This window comes from Ochotona princeps, unplaced genomic scaffold, assembly GCF_030435755.1.
Source record: "Ochotona princeps isolate mOchPri1 unplaced genomic scaffold, mOchPri1.hap1 HAP1_SCAFFOLD_4223, whole genome shotgun sequence".
Taxonomy (NCBI): domain Eukaryota; kingdom Metazoa; phylum Chordata; class Mammalia; order Lagomorpha; family Ochotonidae; genus Ochotona; species Ochotona princeps.
The window spans coordinates 5,001-25,973 of NW_026697612.1; the positions used below are offsets into that span (position 1 = coordinate 5,001).

Here is a 20,973-nt window from a genome sequence, read left to right on the forward strand (position 1 = left end):
GCGTCTATATACTTGAAAGTGTCTATACACACGAAAGTGTCTATATATATCAAATTGTCCACATATTCGAACGTGTCTATACATATATGTATGTATATACTCTCTGTCTATATATATATATATACATATATCTGTATGTATATATACTTACGTGTATGTATGCTCACGACTGTGTATACATTCGGAACTGTGTGTATATACGTGGAGGTTTTCGAAAATACTCGAGTTCGTCTGTACATGCGAAACTGTCCAAATGGTCTAACTTCTTCATACGTTTGCAAGTGTTTATTTGTACATATATATATATGTGGACATGTGTCTTCGAAGTTCAACGTGTCTGTATACATGGAAGTGTGTATGCTCTCCAACGCGTCTATATACTTGAGCGTATCTATATAGATGAGAAAATAATTATACACTTGAAAAGGTATGTATACATATATACGTATTCTCACGAAGGTGTATATATATTCTGTCAGCTTGTCGTTTCTCTTTGTTCCTTCCTAAGTGAACGTAAGCGCTCTAAAAGATAGAAGAAAGGTTAGTGTTGATAAGATGATCCTGGAGAGAACGCATACATATGCAGACATACCAATGCTCTTTGCATCCTAGCGTTGTCTCACGTGCATCAAGAGCAAACGGCTACCTACGTACTTACCCATGTCAACTATACACACACACGTATATACACACGCATATACGTATATACACATTCGTATATATATATATGGAATATATATACAAGCATATACATATATTCACACGTATACGTATATTTGTATACGTACTCTTGTATGAAAAGAGCTGCACACAGCCCTGAGTTAGACTGAAGACACGGGGACACACACCTACACGTACATACAATCGCGTACAGACATACACTTGCACTTGCAGACCCATCCACAGACACATACGCACAGACACACACAGACGCACACACACACACACACACACACACAGAGAACCACACACACACACTTGCCCCGTGATAGCATTGCAAACCCCATAGAATCGGGCTCCACGTGAAGCGCTGTTTTCCTGTGTGTGTGTGTGTGATTGAAATGAGTCAGTACGTCTTTTCCTTCATGTACTATTACTACTACTAATAGTAGTAGTAATAGTAATAGTAGCAATAGCAATAGTACTAGTCGTTGTAATAGTAGTAGTAGTAGTAGTAGTAGCAAATGTACTACCAGGGCTACAGAGCAGCTAGCAATATTTCTGTTTTTCCAGAAGTCGTTGTTGGTCTATGGTGAATGTGCGTATATACGAGTGTAGTGCATAATATACGTTTTAATAGTCACTTTTTCTCACTACCTGTGTCATAAACAATCATGGCAATATTTCTACCCGCAGCTGCTGCTGTCACATTGCGTCGACTGTAGCTGTAGTGGCCGCCTTTTTCTGACGCAATGTTGCACTCACTCGACTACACATTTGTAAATATATATATATATACGTATATCTCCGCACGTACGCATGTTTATATGCCCGATATATCGATATATACATATATATATTATATATATACACGTACCTGAGTACACAAACACATATATGCATATATAAATATATATATATGTATATGTATATTTATACTCCCCTTGTGTACATGTAAGTATATCTACCTGATATATTATGTCTTAAACTGTATGTTTATATAGGGATACCAGTACGCACATGAATACTCGATTGTATGTATATATATATATATACATATGTGTATACATACATGTATGTATACATATATGTGTGTGATATCTGTATGTGTATGTGTATATATATATTTACATATCTAGAGATGTGTTTGTATATTTTGCAGGGGCTACTAACATTTAAAGGTCATTTCCTCGCACCGTATGGAAAGATGTACAAAGAATTACTGACTATTGCCAGGTTCGATTGCTGAATTCTCTGCTCTTTACCCATATGCACAAGCACCAGAACTCCTTCGTTTTGTCACCCCTTAATAGTAATAGCTGTTGCCATACACACAGACAAATACATATATGCTGTCTCGTATCTTCTCTGATAAACTACACTGCTGGCTCCCAGTACTACTACTACAAGTGGCAGCACTACTACTACTACTGCTACTGCTACTGCTACTACTCTTAGTACCACTACTACTTCTAGTGCCATAAATAGTACTACTATTACTAGTACTGCTGCTCGACTTGTACTACTATCACTACTGCTAGTATCAGTACTCCGACTACTAGTACGAATACTACTGCATGAACTCCTGGTACTCCTACTATTACTAGTACTGCTACTACTACTACTACTAGTACTGCTGTTGGTACCACTACTACTACTACTTCTACTATCAGTACTGCTACTACTACTACTAATACCACTACTACTAGTACTGCTACTACCTCCAGTAGTAGTAGTACTGCCACAGCAACGAATCCTACGAGAACTGGTGCTAATATTGCTGCTAGCAGGAACTCCTGCACCCACCATGCGTGTGAGGAGCAAATATTGATTGTAAAGCATACTCGAACTTGTTGTAAATATTCCAAGTGACAAAGTAATGGTAGTGTAAACGTGCCAGAGATTCGCACAAAGACGTGTAGTGTGTCTGACGGTGTCTATAAATAATTCACATCGGTCGCTATTATAGCTATTGCTACTACTACTAATACTAATACTAGTACTAGTACAACAATAAACTACTGCTATTACTATTACAAGGGAGTACTGCACTCAACACGCATATATATATATATATATATATATGTGTGGGTGTGTGTGTGTGTGTTAGAAGGACACTCACTAACTGCAAGATATACTTCTACTACATGTACACACGTTGTACGACTGCCAAGTGCCTGGAGGGCAGAATACTACTTCACAGTTACCCTTGAAGCACTAGTGCTCCATGTGGCTACTATACATTTACTTTTCTCTGTATACGAGGTCTCAAGTAATATCGTGCTGCGAGCTTTTCGTATCATCTGCATATATGTATGTGATTATCTGTAAATACTATACCAATATGTATGTATGAAGATATATATGCACACGAGTACACGTTTGTGTTTGTTGAACTCTATGAGGACCTACCACCCTTCACATGTGAAGTAGTGGTGCTACCTCGTAGTACTATTATTTATACATATACATATACATATATGATCAATTATCTATGAACACAACATTTATATATGTATATATACGTGTATGTATGTAGTACTCCTTAGAAGGTGATATATACTTCATATTACGTCAGGTGTGAAACAATGTTGCCACGCTGTCTTACTATTATAAGAATAATTATCTATGTACACTTTTATATATATATATACATACATGTATACAGTAGTACACCTTCAAGAGGTGATAGGCAATTCATAGCATAACAGGTGTGAAGTAATAATGTCGCTGTGCTGTTCTGATGTTACATGTGTCTGATAAATTATTCAGAAATACTAAATGCATGCATATATATACATATATGTAGAGAGAGATAGATATGCTTGGTGGTAGGTAGCCTGGTTCATGTAAAGAAACTGAAGATCTGCGGGTACGTATATGTGTGTGTGTCTGTGAGTACCTATCTATATAGTGAAAAGAACGTATATATATATACAAAACCTTAGTAGAGGTGAGCCTCACGCTTCTGTGCGGTAATGTAAATGTGTCGCTCACTACTCGCTTGTGGTGGTTGTGCTCGTGATGATGATGGTATTGGTGGTAGTGTAAATAACGTGTAATAATACTGTTTCTCTTCATATGTGGTGTCTGCTTTTGTTGTCTTTCAATGGTATTACCATAAAGACACCCCACCTTTTTCGTTTGAAAAAAGGTTTCGAAAGGGGGTAATGCAGTGGTGATGATTAAAATTCTTATTATTATTGCTACTGGTAATAATATACGTACATGTTGTCCCACAGTAACTTTCATGAAATTGTTGCTCGTATTAATATCCACTTATGTCCTATAGTAACCCTCATAATACTGTAGCTGGCAGTGATATATACACATATGTCTTCTAGTAACACGTATAATACTGTTGCTGGCAGTGATATATACACATATGTCTTCTAGTAACACGTATAATACTGTTGCTGGTAATAACTTATACACATATGCCTTATAGTAACTCCTATAATGTTGTTGAGGGCAATAGCATACACATATGCCTTCTAGTAACTGTCATAATATTGTTGCTAATAATCATATACACATATGTCTTACAGTGACACTAATATTACTGTTGCTGGATATAATATATACACATATGTCTTATAGTAACACTAATATTACTGTTGCTGATAGTCACGTATACACATATGTCTTATAGTAACTCTTATATATAGTTGAGGGTAATAATATAACTTTCTCTGAGTTCAATAAAAACGGTATGATGACTACGTCATTGTGTGAAGAACATGATTGTAACTCTCACTCTTCATTTACATTGGACCTGCTCTGTGTAGATGTATGTGGCAGGTGTTTCAAAGAAGTGAAAAACACATCGATATGTGTATGTGGTGGCAGCTGTACATTATCTGTGCGTATGCAATATATATATATATATATATAATATACATATATATATACATATTATATATCCATATATGTGTACATATATAATATTTGTATACTTATATACTATATATATATGTATGGTCGCAATATTTATGTGAACAAAAGTAGTTGTGAAGGGTTGACGGTATGATTGTATGATAGTACGAAGGGTACTGATAAAATTGAGAGAAAAGAGTTTTTTTTACTGTATCCTTCTCTTGATTATTATTTATCGTGCTTCCTCGAGCGTATGTTGCTGCGCATATAAATATACATATACATATATATATATACATATACACATATATATATATATATATATATATATGAGCATATGAATAGTGCTCTAAACAGTAGTGAAAACAATACTATAAAGATGAGTAATAATGGTAGAGAGGAAATTGTGTTTTCTCTATTCTTTTTATGACCGCTGATGTGTGTATCGTTCTGTTCGTCTTGGTAAGGCTTACTCTTCTTGATGTAAGAAGAAGAAGAGGAAGAGGAATACTAAAAAGGAAATGTTTCTTCGCTTTCCTTTCGCTTTCCCTTTATACTGTTGCTGATGTATATGTATCTATTTCCCTCTTCTAGCTACTGCTTACTCTTACTGAGATCCATATAAATATATGTGTATATGTAAATCTGTCTACGTGTGTGTGTGTATGTAACACGCATACATATATGTGTATATATATGTATATTGTGTATAAATGTGAGTGTGTGTTCTAGTTTTCTGTTTCTTCTTCTTCCTCTCCTTCTGGCGTCTTGTGACTGCTGGTGGAAACGTTCTCTTCGTGTTCTCTTCTCCTCTGTTTTCAACGGCTCTTCGTGTCTCAGTCTTTATTCCTTTCTCTTTCTCCCTCCAGCAGCAGTCGCTCACGACTAGGTGGCATGGTAGTCGAGTGTTACTGGCACCCGGCTGCTCCAGTGTATACATACATCCCGTCATTAAAAACAGGCGGAGGAGGAGGAGGTGCGAGAGGGGATAAAGAGTTTGCGCGTCGACTCATCGAATGGGAGAAAATGAATGGCCCGAAGCCCTTCTACGATTTGGAGAATGGCACCTGGAAAGAAGGCGGATGGGTTGTTGAGCGCTTTCGTACGGTACGCTCCTGCTCTAGTCTAGTATGACATGATTCTCCTATAAATAGAGAGAGAGAGAGAGAATGAGAGAGAGAGAGTAAGCGAGAGAGAAAGAATACGAGAGAGAGAGAGCGAGTAAGCGAGAGAGAGAGACGGGGAGAGAGAGTATAGGCCTCATCTTGGTGTATCTTCGAGAGCGCTTCTTCTTCTTTGCTTTACAGATATACCCATTCGAAAGACCTCTTCTTTTCTTTTAGTACAGAGAGTTCCTTCTTCCATTGGAGACCCAGATCTTGTATTGTACAGACGTCGTGTTCTCGTGTGGATTACAGGAGACTCATTCTGTCTCTATATTAGAGACCTCTTCTTAGTGTCTGACATGTCCATATCTAGTTTACAGCCGTGTCTCTCTATACTCGAAGCCTCTTTCTCATATCCGAGAACTCTAAGACACATATACACATTTCAACCCTTGTTTCTATACTGGAGGCTGCTACTTTATATATTACAGACTTTTTCTTCGTGTGTGACGTATACATCGAAGATCTCTGTGCACTACATACCTGTATTATGGATGCTATACCTCGTCTCTGTATTAGAAACTTCTTCTCTGCATATCACACATACATCGAAGACCGCTTCGTCATATATACCTCTTCCATACATACAAGACTTGTTTTCTGTATCGGAGACCTCTGCTTCCTTTTAGAGACCTTTTCTTGCAATTAACATACATTAAAAGACTTTCTCGTATTCAGTAGCTCCTTTCTTTGCTTGATATATGTCTTCTAAGCGTACGATACCTCATCTTTGTATTCTGACCCCTTTCAATTATGAGAGACATATACTACGTAGTGAAGTCCTTCTCTTTGTATTATAGACCTCTTGTCTCTATCATACGAGACCTCTTCTATATACAACCCACCTGTTTGTACTGGTCATACGCAGTATAGAGACGTTTTTATATCGGAGATTTCTTTGTAGAGAACATAGTGCTCCCTCTTCCGTTCTAGAGACCTTTTCTAAGTATTCAGAAAGACCGCGCTTTTCTATCATGAACGTCTCTGCCACTATCTGCACGGAAGACCCTCTCTTCCCTAAGCGCAGCAGCACCACGAGCAGCAGCAGTAGCACCAGGAGCAGCAGCAGCAGCAGCGGCACGAGCACCAGCAGTTCTAATGCACACGAATGGTGTAATAATACATACAGACAAATGATCTCCCAAGCGCTGCAAATACACGTACAGGCAGTTGGGGGGCTCACATACACGCGGCGGCATATTGCATGCACTGCATAATATACAAATAATTCCATAAACGTGTTGGTTGCTGACGCGCACTGCAGGATATACACGCACTTCCCATATACACGCGGTGGTCTGTTATATATGCACTGCAGAATATATTTATATGCACTGCAGAATATATACAGGCACTTCCTACATGCATGCGATGGTCTGTTATATATGCGCTGCGGAACATACAGGCACTTCCTACATACATGCCATGGTCTGTTATATATGCACTGCAGAATATATTATATGCACTGCAGAATATATACAGGCACTTCCTACATACACGCGATGATTTGTTATATGTGCACTGCAGAAACTACAGGCACTTCGTACCTACACTTGGTGGTATATGTCCAGGCTGTTAGTGCATTAGGGGCAACTTCAAAGAGCATTGGCAGCGCGCAGACGAGTAGCATATGCGCACACAGCACCAACGTAGAGGTCGCAATAGCGAAAGTAGATGCTGCAGACATTATATTACTTCCCCACACGTACACACACACAGCCATTTTACAGACATAGTCACACACACACACACACACACACACACACACACACCACAGTATGACATACACACATACACTGACGCACATACACACACTTACACTTATATACGCATATACGTACACGCAGACACACGTTGTCAGAAAACACATGCCCACAGATATACACACATGCCCACACACTCTCACATCATATACTCACACATTCCATGCAGTAATACATATACAAGACTTTCTTGTCCGAACTGCATTACATCTTTACTGAGTTAAACCCATATGCGTTGTATCATATCATGTGAACTAATAACTGCCTATACTTAAAATCAATGTGGGTACGCCATGCACAACTCTATGCGCACATACAATCCAGCATGCCTATAGATATATATATATATATCTACATAGGTATATATCTACATACACATATATATATATATATATACATGCGTACGTGTATGTAGTTGTAAGGGGTACGTGGCAGGTGTGAGTACGACTCAGATGCGAGTGTCGGTCTACCAGACACAACTATATATATATATATAAATATACGTATATATGATTATATGTGCATATATATGCACATATATGTAATACTCTTTGCGGTTCACGTGTGTCCCCACAGGCAACGGTGGCTGTACCATGTAGAGTACTGTATATATATATATATATGTATATATCCACCATATGTATATATTACCTGTATAAAACTATATACATACTTATATATATACTTATGTATGTATATATACTCATATATGTATACCTATATATCTATTGATAATTCTACGAATGTATATATATATATATATATATATAAATACGTGTAGGTAAAACCTTTTTCTGCGCTAGGAGTGTATGCGTACATGCAAGTAGAAATGTGACAGAGAGTGCTCTTTTACAGGGAATGGGGCCTGTACTGTCGTATGCCGTTTCACTTGTGTATAACCAAGACTGTGCAGCGGGTGTATGGAAGATAATACTTTGATTTCGTCCGATTCATATGAACTTTCTCATGTACATGTGCGTGTGTGTGTTGATTGGTGGGGTGTGTGTGTGTGTGTAGTCTGCCTCTCTATGTCTGTGTCTGTGTGTGTGTCTGTCTGTCTGTCTGTCTGAGTCTGTGTCTGTGTGCACGTATGTGCCGACTGCCCGCTGCAGGCCTTAGCATTTTCGTTATACTTCGTTTCTTTGTGTGCGTCTGTGTTCACGGGCGAAGGAAGTCGAAGTCATGAAGGCTACGTTTTCTTTGCGCCGTAATTGCTGCATTTAGTTGCTGCATGGTTGTGGCCGTTTCCGCTCCTTCCCCTTATGCTTCATCAAACGCGATGCAGATGCAAGCAGGGTGGAGCTTGCTGCTGGCCAGGTCAATTTTGCTTGAACAGAAGTACATAAAGCCTCGCAAAGCCTGACCATGCTCCATAAGAAAAGGAAATGGAGTTTACTCTCTCTCTACTTATATATATACATACATACATGCTTATCTATGTATACATTTAATCATGTGTGTACGGCAGTAAAGTCCAATAACTCTCTAGTGCCTCCGTATTACATGTTGTCCCATATATATATATATATATAATTATACATGCTGTTTTATAAGTACGTATATATGTATATATATATATTTGTTTGTATATATACACCCATACCTATTCGTATATACATACCCATATATTCATGCATATATATATATACTATATATATGTATATATATGTATACTCCTATATACATACATATATAATATATACATATATACGTATATATATACGTATATATGTAACTATGTATACCTATTTATATGTGTCCTTCACCTTCAAAGTTTCTCTCTATACCTATATATATATATACTATATGTATACCAACGTATATACCTATATGTGCGTATACACGTATATATATATATATATGTAATCATATATATACCTGCTTATATGTGACCTTCACCTTCAGAGTTTCTTCGAAGTGCGCCTTGTCGCATATATATATATATATAGTCATGTCGGTAATAAACATCCTGTCCGCTTTCTGTTGAATGTGTGTAGATGTCATTTTTGTAAATATATTTGCTGTAGATAGTAATATCCTCGTCTACATTATCACCAACCGGATGCTTCTAGATTATATGATCTAGATGATGTGAAACGTCCATTGAAATATTTCTTTTTTCGCTTTTTTGCACCTGCTGCAGGACAAAACGACGCCCAACTCATTCCTTGTTGTTAACAAAATACTCCAGGTAAAATTTTTTTTCTGGCCTGCTAAACACGTAGTCTTCGAACTTTGACAATCACGTACTATTTTCCCTTCTCCACCCCCTCAGAAGTTGTATGGACTCTTTTAGTTCCGACATTTTACAAATAGTATCATTCAGACGCTACACTGACGTAGCAAACAGTAAGATTACTGTATACATATATGCTCATCGCCAGAGCAGCCCTATACTTTACAGGCCTTCGAATAATAGTAGTGTATAACAGTATTACTGCCTATCTTGTTACATATATATATATATATCTATATATCTGGCCTGATGCACACATACATATAGAAAGAGAGAGATATTTATATATATAGTTTTATATATATATCTACATATATATGTGTATCCCCGCCTCAAGTATCCACTTATGTATAAAGCTTATACAATGTGTAGGCTCATATGTTTCCCTATTTTGGCTTGCACGCTTGATGATATTGATGCGTATTGTTATGTGCAGCAAGCCACTGTATATGTGTGTGAGTCTCTGTGTGTTGTGTGCACATGAAAGAGAAATGGTCAAGTGAGTGAGGGGCAAGTGTTCGAATGTCTGTGCACATCACATGCCCTGGTCGTCTGAGTATGTGTGTGCGTGTGTCTGCGTGTGTGTGTGTGTGTATATGCGTGCGTGTGTATGTCGTTGTGTCTGCGTGTGTTTGCGTGATTCACTCCACCGTTGCGTCTATCACCACGTCGCTGCCGCGCTCAACGTTGGTCCACGCCTAGCGTTTCTCAAGTACATATACCTAACTGCACATATAGACATACATATGTATATGTGTGGATGGTTCAGAGATATTCACGTATTTTTGTGATCTCTTTGTGCATTGTGTGTGTTGGGTGCCACCTTTCAACGGGGGTGGATGCACATGCGGCGTGCTGCTGTTATAGCGTATCATCCTCTGCTCGACGCACATCAGTACTATTCTATATGTTGCAAGGCGAGCTCTCCCGTCAGGGTGATGTCTTCTTGAGTATTGCAGTGTGCTCTGTGTCCTCTTGCTGAAGATTTCAACAAAGGTTGGGGCTTCTGCTGAAGCCATAGATACTTTTGTTTGACGTTCTGATTGAAGGTGCTTTTGCTGCTTTCTTAGTCCTCACTGCCTATGTTGCAGCTCTGTGTAACAACCATATGCCCACATTCCGTTGAAAGCATCTGCGTCTCTCTTATTTTTGTTGTACAAGTCGTTTTTCTCTTCTGTACACGGACGGGCTTCCATTTCTCGTTAACTGTGTTGTGACTCGGTCTGTAAGATTCACATGCCGGCACTTCTTTAGCAGCGCCTCGCTCTCTCTTCTTGAAATATTTCACCCACTTCTTTGTTGCACATGTACGTGCTTTCACTTGAGTGAGCTGCTGCGGCTTCGTACCCGACGGCGTTCCGGGGGCAGTATCATCAGTGCTAAAGCGACTGTGAAAATCCTTTCAACGTTCCCAACTACAGTGGGTGGGTGGCTAGATGCACATACGTTCGCCTGTATCCGCAGTGTTGCTCCTCCTGCGCCTCCTCCTTCTATTTTTACTATGCAGAGCATCGATGACGGCATCACATTTCCCTCGCTGCTGCGTGAATTTGAACGCTACAAGCAGCACGGTAAAAGATCAGTGCGAGAGTTATACTCACTACCCCCACCAGGTAGTACTGCTGCTGCAAATGAATGAACGCCAGGACATGAGGAATGCGCAGCAACACATGCCTGTGCAGACCCAGCAACACCGGAAGCACGCTTTTCCCAGAGCGCGCAGCGACCTGAAACCCTGTGTTCAGTTCTACAGTACACCAGACTCAGCGCGACCGTATCACTAATAGCAAGTATGATTCACTCCGCGCAGTCGCCGTTGGCACCACCAGCAGCAGGAGCAGCGGCATCAGCTGCACCAACAGCGAGGCGCAACCCAGTTTCATACCGCGAAGAGCCAGTTGTCTTCATAAATACATATAATTATATACTGAAACATATATATATGTATACATATACGTACACAACGAGGGTTCGTCATATACATACAGTTATACGCATATGTGGAGTGTTAGCGTGTAAATCCCGCTGTCCAACGATTCACCCGCTTATGCGCGTTGTTGCTTCCTGCACACGAAGAGCCAGTTGTCTTCATAAATACATATATATATATACTGAAACGTATATATATGTATACATATACGTACACAACGAGGGTTCGTCATATACATACAGTTATACGCATATGTGGAGTGTTAGCGTGTAAGTCCCGCTGTCCAACGATTCACCCGCTTATGCGCGTTGTTGCTTCCTGCACACGAAGAGCCAGTTGTCTTCATAAATACATATATATATATATATACTGAAACGTATATATATGTATACATATACGTACACAACGAGGGTTCGTCATATACATACAGTTATACGCATATGTGGAGTGTTAGCGTGTAAGTCCCGCTGTCCAACGATTCACCCGCTTATGCGCGTTGTTGCTTCCTGCATACGAGTCCAACATATACTACGGCCAGAAAGGAGCTGCCGGTGCTGCCACTCTTTTTCTAGTACGCAAGTGTACCGTGCGTTTATGGAAAACTACAAGCGATTACGCGTCTACAGCCGTTGACGGGCGGTTGTGCGTATCTGCTGCCGGAAGATGAGTACCTTCTTTGCTCACGAGAAAACGCTGTCCATGTTGCCCGTGCCATGGAGGACTACTGATACGAAAGCGTTTGTCTTAAAATGTACACGTGTGGGCACGTATGCATCCAGGCACACCGCGCACACACGCATAGACTGTGACTACTGGCAAAGAGCGCTCGCGGCCGTTGTTCTATTTCTGCGTGCGTCGGTGCGCAGCAGGCAACAGCGTGAGTGCGCCTGAGCGCTCTTAATCAGTCTGAAGTTAGTACAGCCAAAAGGCTTTTTTATGTTTGCGTAACCAGAGGACGCGCCTAGGTGGCACGTGCGTGGTGGAGAAAAAACGGCGTTCCGCACGCACAAAAGCTTGGCACCAGAGTGCACATACGCACGCGCCTGTCTGAGCGGACCCGACCATGCTACTGCCTTAGAGTCGCATGACCTCCGTCTTCAGATGTGTACCACCGCCTCCAAGCGACAACTATTCACTCTCCAGCCTGCATGCGGCGGAAACACTCTAATCTGTGCAGCACTCCGTCAGATCCGTATGCTTGAGTGCAGAAACGCACACGAGTTACGTTCTCCTTAATCCGGTACGCGCCACGAGGTGCGAGCGCTGCGAATTTGAAAGGATACTGGCTGTAGATGTGTGTGTGTGTATGTTTGTGCGTGCTGGGGGAAAAGGTACCCATGACCTTGCAGCTGACCTGCAGATAGTAAAGTAGCAGCTGTCGTACGTCAATACAATAGACGCGGGCCCTACTTTGCTGCAGCGCAAGCGTAGCCGCCTCGCACTTTGACAGTGCGCTTGTATCGCTTGATCGAAGCGACCTTAAAGTCTGTCTCACCTTCACCGCTACGATACTCTAGTAGACTTCTGCAGCCCTACTGCATGCGCTCACCCTACTGGCAGATCCCCTACTCCACGTAAAGGGCGCGTATTTTTCAAGCGGTGGGGTCTTTTTGGGTCTTTTGGGCTTATACGATATAAACTTGCTCGAAAGCGTGCACGGGCGTTGCCAGTCTCTGTTGCGTGAAAGCAGATTACGATCATGAACAACAAGTGCAACTTACCGCCCCCTGTATCTTGTACGCGACTTCGTAAAAAACATCTACTCCAAGTCAGCCAAAAGTGGCCGATGCGTACACTCCACACCGTGCTGCTGTTCCCTAAGCTCTGCTAGTATGCAGCTGAAATGCGTCCAACACTACAAGAACTTGCGCTTTCTCATCAGCTGTTCAGCGCGCGCCGCCGCCATATTGTGCCTTCCACACTGAAGAGCACGATTATTGTCACGAAAATGGAGTGCTTTGAGACAAGCACTGTGATGCTTCCTTGGCACAACGATTGTATAGTTGCGCGGCCACATCCCGCTTCGATAAACCATAATGGGAGGCAGGGAGGGGAACAAGCGATGTGACTGCATGAGGGTAAGAGACACTGCTATGTAACGCCTCGGCCGCGACTGAGAAGATACCCTGGAGGATGTCAGCTTAGTTGCTGCACTTTTGGTGCCAGGCAGGCGCCAGCTAAACGATGGATCCACAGCCTGTTACAATTTACACGGTACGTACGTATGCGTGCGTTCGCGATTCTTGCTACCTACACGTCGCATGCAATGCAGAGCGTATGGAGTTGGTACCGAGTCGCGAACACATGGAACAGAAAACTGCACAAAGAACAATTATTTTAAGGCGGTCCCGCTTACAAATATGTACACATCCGGATTGGTATGTCCGAGTGCAGAGCTCAACTCCGGGAGTACGGAAACTATAAGCCTAGTCCCTTGTTAAACGCAGGAACATAAGAGAAAGCGCTAAATCGCGTCTAAGAAGTGACATGCACAGGCGAATTCCTGCGATTCACTAACCCAAAGTCTGAATTAAACGAGAGTAAAACTTCTCGTAGGCCTTCCCGCATATTCTACAAACAGGACGATAAAAGAGATACATTTACCCCGAGCGAGCCATCGTGCAGAGACACGGAAATCCCTACCTTTCAGCCTAAGACGAATTTCCCTCGGCCGACCGTCCAGCTACAATCCAGCATGCACACTTGCACACCATGTACAGATTGTCCACCGTCCAACAACAATTTTGTATACACGTTTATAAACCACGTTTAAGCGTTCGAGCTAAGGTGTTCACTCACCTCACGTCTAAATAGACGACCTTCAAGCATACACTGTAGCCTAGTCTAGCATGAACTCTCTGCTTTGCGTACGGAGAACTTCGATCTAGTTAAGCCGTTATATGCTTAACTAGAGTTGTCCCCTAGGGCGTCCTACAGTCCTTCTAGAGGCATGCAGCAGCTTTCTTCTAATAGTTGTTCGTTTCACCTGCAACAGTTCTTGTCATTCTGTCACCTCACCGACGCCTGTGTCTACCCTCCTTGACAACAAAGCCCATATTGAAAACGACACCTATGCGCGGTACACTACTAACGCTTGGTGATATCATCTAGAACTATTAGGTAGAGTGCAACGACAACAAGGCGTTCTGCTGGGTGACAGTTTCTCTGCTGCAGCGGCCGCTTGGCCACCGTGAATGCAACTTCTACCGCCATTGCAATCTAGAGCACGCATCTGAGCGAGACCGCGCTCTCCGGCGTTGTTGCTGCCGTTCTGGTTCCACTTGCTGCAGCTTTAAATGCCTGCCCAATGCGGCTACCATTTCTACGCCTACGTGCTGTCACACCAGCCACTGCGTGGCACGCTGTACTGCCTCAGGTGCTTTGGTGTACAGCGTCTCCCATGGTTGACAATTTTCTGCTCGACCTACATATTCGCAGATGTGCACAGCATCTCCCATGGTATGAAACTATATGCTCGAACACCATGGTCGCAAATATCAATACTCATCATTTTCAAAACTTGCATAGGCTTTAAACAAAAATGTTCATTAATGTACACCATCTCTGATGCTTTATAGCTGCTGGAATTACAAATTAACAGATATCAATACTGTACAATGCTAAACCCCCATATTCACTTCAAGCAGAATAGTACAGTAATGTACAGCATCTCTCATGCGTTGAACCTGTCTGCACGGGTTACATAACCGCAAATATCAATACTCTTTACTTCTAAGTTCAACATACACTTAAGCAGAGTAGTCCTGCGGCACGCGGCTGACTGCAGTGTACCACTGGTGCTATGTAGCGACACTCCTACGCCTACACCATGCTAATAATACCATACTATTCTAATGCCTCCAGCAAAACCATTCATCAATGCACGTAATGACCTTTGTCCCAACACCTACGCTAGCTTGTAAATCTTCTTCCTGCTGAGCGGCCTGCGACCGCTGCTGCTACAGCTGTGCGTTTCTTCCTAGTCCGTTGCTACACGGTTGGTGTTACTACTGCTGCTCAGGCTGCTTCAAACCCGTGACTGCGTCGGTCTCTTGCCTCCGTGTAGTCGGAGTGTCCTTAAGACATGCTGTTCACGCACTCGCCGCTGTACCTGTCGACCAGGTTTCAATTTATCTACGGCCCTGCAAGGAAAGGCTGCAAGTGCGGCAATCACCGCGCCCTCACACAAAATGAGGTCGTGTTTCCTGCTGCTGCTGCACTATCCGAAAAGATGTTGCTTGTTCTGCCGTCTCTGCTCGCCTATTGACGTTTCCCGCCGCACTCCATTAGTCAGGTGCTGCCGTGTAGGTCGAGGGTGCTCCGGTGGCTGCAAACAGACATGACGCTTCAGCATATGTGGCGCGAGGCGACCAACTGCACCTGGTGAGATTTCCGCACTGCATGCAGAAAAAGCGATGTTTATTCCCATATCCATTGGACTGGAAGATGGTGTGATACCTCTGATAATGCCGTGTGCCACCCCTTGTTTGCAAGACGTCACTTTGGATTTCTGCTTGTTGTATCCTCCCCCTGCCTTTATTTCCGACGCAGCCGTCTCTTGCACAACAGAAACTCCACTTGTGGGGGCATTAGTATACGTCGCCGGATCCGTTATTTCGGATGCTCTTGTTCTTGCGGAGATTGCAGACACCGTTTGCAACGCGCTCGAGCCTCTTACCAACGCTGCCTGTTGACGTCCAGCATCTCCACACGCTATATTAGACAGGCCGCTTGACTCTTCGCAGCTGTGTCTTGCGTAGTCAGTCTCACCATTGCTTATGCCATATGACTCCATTTGCGTGCTGCAGGAGATGTGAGCACGGTTGCCACTGTTGCAGCTCAAGAAAACGGCATCCGCTGGCTGGGGCGGCGCTCGTGTGCCAGAGACCAGTCTCCCGCCCCGGCCAAAAGAAGAGGGAGGATCGACTTCATGCAGACCTCTCGATGACGGCTGCTCTCCAGCACAACGGTCAAATCCACACGCTACGGCTCCCACACCCGAAACAATCCCTCCTGCTCCTGTGAATACAGAAGCATCGCTACCACAACAACCTGTTATGCTTGTGCTTGTGGAACCACTTCTGGTGCTGCTGCTTCTACTACTGTTCCAGGTGCGTCGCCGCGCGCTACTGCATCTGCTAAGGTCCAAAAGCTCACTGCAGTGATGCGTAGACGCCTCCCGGATACACGGTGAATCAGTGGGCGTCACCAAAAGGCGAACCCCTGCTGGTGCGTTCAAGATGCTGGGTCTCTGTGGCGCAAGCAAAGTAGGCCGCGAGATTCTACTTATGTCTTTATTTACAGTTGTGATACCGGCCGGTGTTATGTCGGATGCTGCTGCTCTTGCGCCATCTGTGGGACTATGTACTGCAAGAGCACTAGAACCGGACACCGCGTTCACCTCCTTATAGTGAGGACTGACCGGTGGTGCATTCACTACCGCTGCCGGGCAAGCCTGTACAGTATCCTGCAGCGTAAAACAGTCCAAAGCAGATGCTGCTCTAGCAGGAACGACCCCACAGTTCTTTGTGCCCTCCTGTTCGAGTGCACTCTCATTCAAATCAGCTAATTGCCCTTGTGAAGACGAACTACTACTCTGAAAGTCCTGCATCATCAACGCGTCGACTTGCTCTTGGTGCTGCTCCTCCTTGAGCTCCGCGTGTGGCTGCTGGTGCTGGTGAAACCCGTTCTGAGGCTGCACTGGACGGCAAGCCGTATCTAGCAGCCGCAGCTGCGACGATGCGTCTTCTTGTTGGCGCTGCTCATAACGCAGCACCTCCTGGTTCGCTTGTACGTTGACGTTCTTGTGTATCTCGGGTAAAAAAAAAATCCTGGCCTGACGTGGGCGGCATGAACGTACTGTTCCACAGATCCGAAGTTGGCATATTTCGTTCCTTCTGTGGCTGGTGAACTGCTCGTGGAGACACTAGAGTACACATGTGCTCTATTGAGTGTGCTGAATAACGTGTATCGATGCTCGGACAATTAGTCATGCTGCCACAGGCTCGCTGACGCGCCTGCTTACGTTCGTCGCGAGTCTCCGCGTGCAACTGCCTGTCCCAAAGTCCAACACCGCCACGGTCAATCGTGCAGTGATTGTCCTCTTCAGTAACGTGTACAGTAGTACTACACCAGGTATCACTGTGCGCACGGCAGCCGCTTTTGATTGCTACACGGCACTCAGAGGGTACATCGACAGATTTACTCTTTGACATGCACTCCATGATGGGAAACGCAGAAAACACGGGCCTTGAGACCGCTGCCAAATCGGACCAGCATGCGTGCTGCTGGTACTGCTGCTGAAGCCAGACCAACTGGGGTGCTTTGTGATCCGACTGCTGCTGTGGCGGGAAGACATGCAGGTTCTCTTGAGAAGCACACTCTGCGCTGCCATCGACACCCGCAGAGTCAGTGGCTGACGCAGTAAAAGCTGACTCATCTATCCTCGGAGAGGCGGTTACTGCAGCCCACGGGAGCGCATCCCCTCCAGCCGAAGACCCACCGGCAAAGCCAGTTATTCCTGCAGCAGTTGCACCTGGAGTTGCAATTGCTTGATCCGCGTGCGACTGCTCGACTGAAAGTACTTTTGCCAGCAGATACTCTGGTTTGACTGGGCTGCACCAAGGTTCTTCAGTTTGTGCAGCGCACACAAACTTCATCGGTTGATTCATTCTCATTTCTCACGGCTTCTTGATATTGATGCCCCACCTCGACAGCACCAACAACTGCACTCGGCACTTGAAGCTGCGTCCACCAGACGTTAAAAGTCTGTACTGCTTCATCAACTCCTTCTTGTGCAGCGACAGCTTCAAGTACTTTGCTCAACAGCTCCAAACCTATTCTTTGGTGTGTATCATCCTCCAAACCTATTCTGCGGTGCGTATCATCAACGTCTGCTGGCTGACCGAGGAGCGTGGTTGTCGCCTCTGCTACCGACGACGCAGCTTTCCCTGCGACCACCTGTTCCAAGCTGCATTCTGCCGCTATGACTGGTGCTACTGCTCCAGATGAAGCTAGTCGAGAATCTGGCAATTTGACGGGCGCCGCTCCTTCCTGGCTGATCTGCTCTGTAGCGGCCCTGACGGCGCAGATCGATCCATCGCTAGCTATCGTCGTTGGAAAGTACAACTTTACAGTTGGTGCTACTGGTTCAGAGGCTACAGCAGATGTATCAATAATATTTGAAGCCATACCAGCGAGCGCAGTAGCTGGTTTGACTTCTGATTGTCTGCATACCGGAGCTGAATCCATAGTTGCCTCGGAATCCGCTATGTATGCAGACGCAGCGGCTCTCCAGTCGGGGTCGGAAGGCAGCGATTGATTCACTTCGGTTGTTGCTTCGGCGGCAAGAGGGGTGTCTAATACTCTTCCAATACACGTTGCAGCACATGGCTCGCCCTCGTAGTCTAAAGTATCGACACAAGATGCGACTGATGCTGCTGTCGCCCTATGAATCTGGTTGCCGAGTAGGAGAACAGCGCGTTTGCAACGCTCAAAGTCCGTCGGGTCTACACAGAGTCGATAGTCTAAGGCACGAAGAAACACAGCTTCCAACCGGTTGAGCTCTAAGGTATGTATACCTCCAGTTCGCGCATAGTAGCTGTTTGAATAATACATGTCGTCAAAAAACTTAGCGGCCACTGTCAGGGCTGTCAACAGCAGTCGATGCGCCTTGAACGCAGTTACGCGAAGAAATATTTTCTCTGCGAAATTCTGATGCAAGCCACCTCCCTCCGCACATCGTTCTGCTGGGACGTCCTGGTGCAGTTGCTCATCAGACACCCGCAGAAGCTCCGTGGCATGCACTGATGATGCTGCAGCTGCAACACACGTTGTGTCTTCTCCTCAACTTGGTCCAGCTCTTGCGCCACTCGGTGCTGTTGTTGCGCAGCCTCTTCCTCGGTCAACTGCTTCAGCCCCGCGTACACATAGTTGCGTGCAGGCCCTGTGCCAAGGTAAGCCACCTCAGGCTGTTCTGTAAGACCGCCCTGCACTGGCGGCTGCGCCTGCTGCTGCACGGTCTCCGCCGGTGCACAGCTTTCCTCTGGGGTTTTCCTCGCAAGCATCGCTGCTCGTTCCAGCTGGTGCTGACTTACAACTTGTTCAGGACTCTGTGGGATCACCGTGTCCACAACAGCTACTGACTCATACTGATTTTTGAGTCTCAGTCACCGGCACGGTCTGTTGCTGCCGCTTTCCCCATAATTGTTGAGCAGGCGTCTCTTCTGTCTGCTGTACCAAATGAAATCCGACCGGCAGTGCCCGTTGTGACAAAAGCTCTTCCTGCACCCAGTTCTGCTGCTGCTGCTGCGCGAATATTTGCTGCCACTGTTGTCGCAGCTCTCGTCGACAGCGTCGACGCTGGCACTGCACCTGTGCAGGTACTTGCTGCTGGTGCGATTGCTGTGGCTTACAGCGCTCCTCCTCCGACAGCTGCGGAAGGCGATGGCGTTGCTCTTGAAGTTGCTCCTCGTTGTGCTGCCGCTGGTCAGAGAGTACCTCATGGTTCTGACGCTGCTGTATCTGTGTCAGTCTGGCGTGTAATAACTCGGGCTGAGTCTGGTCGGCTGCATCACCATGGGTAGAATCACCTGATGCATGCATGCTGACAGTAAGGCTGTTCTTGTCGCGCCGCTCGCGCGGTGGGTTTGGTCCGGACAAAAGGCAGGATTGCAGCCTGTGCTGATCCAAAGGAAAAGATTCGTGCATGTGTGCAGACAACAAGTGCGGCTGCGACTCTGATTGGCCCGATGCGCATCGCCACGACAAGAATTTCCGCTCCTCTTGAGAATCCATTAGCTTCTGTGTGGGCTGCCACTGAGTCTCCAACCTCGTGCGGCGACGGCGACGGCGTCTTCTGCCAACCTGCTGGACAATCATCACACTGGACCCGCTAGTTCGCTTACTGCTGGAACTGCTGCTGCTACTGCTGCTAGGTCCGTCGTCGTTGGCAGTGGTGCACGACAACGTCGCTTTCTCACCGCCAGACACCTGGACGCTGTCGTTGTCTGTACTTCTGTACGAATTGTCAACCACGCTGCTGCAGCCGTATCGTTCTTTCCCGTCTGCACATCCGCCCAGTGTATCTGGCGTACTCTCAGTGCACACGCGCATGTCCTGAGTTCCACAGCACCCATCTTTGCAAGCTGTTGGACTGCTGCTTCGAACACATAGCCCGTGATGAATACAGCTGCCTTTCCCCTTCATTCCGACTGATGTGAAACCTACCATCCCGCACGCTGCACATCTGTTGCAGAACATGAAGGAACACCTTGCAGCTTCTGCAGACACTTCAGGAATCACTGATCCGGCTAAAGCCGCTCTCGTGTCTGCTGCATTTGC

The 20,973-nt window shown here is 44.8% G+C and overlaps 1 protein-coding gene across 1 annotated transcript in view; it reads left to right on the plus strand.

Annotated features, from left to right (window-relative positions):
• Nucleotides 1–13,593, plus strand: part of LOC131479014 (uncharacterized) — an 18,478-nt gene extending 4,885 nt beyond the window's left edge. Inside the window, exons 5-9 of the mRNA XM_058659661.1 lie at nt 1,823–1,896; nt 5,412–5,643; nt 9,609–9,656; nt 11,209–11,314; nt 13,514–13,593. Of these exons, the coding sequence (XP_058515644.1) occupies nt 1,823–1,896; nt 5,412–5,643; nt 9,609–9,656; nt 11,209–11,314; nt 13,514–13,593 (540 nt within the window). The remainder of the gene's footprint in view (nt 1–1,822; nt 1,897–5,411; nt 5,644–9,608; nt 9,657–11,208; nt 11,315–13,513) is intronic.
• Nucleotides 13,594–20,973: the final 7,380 nt, after the last annotated feature.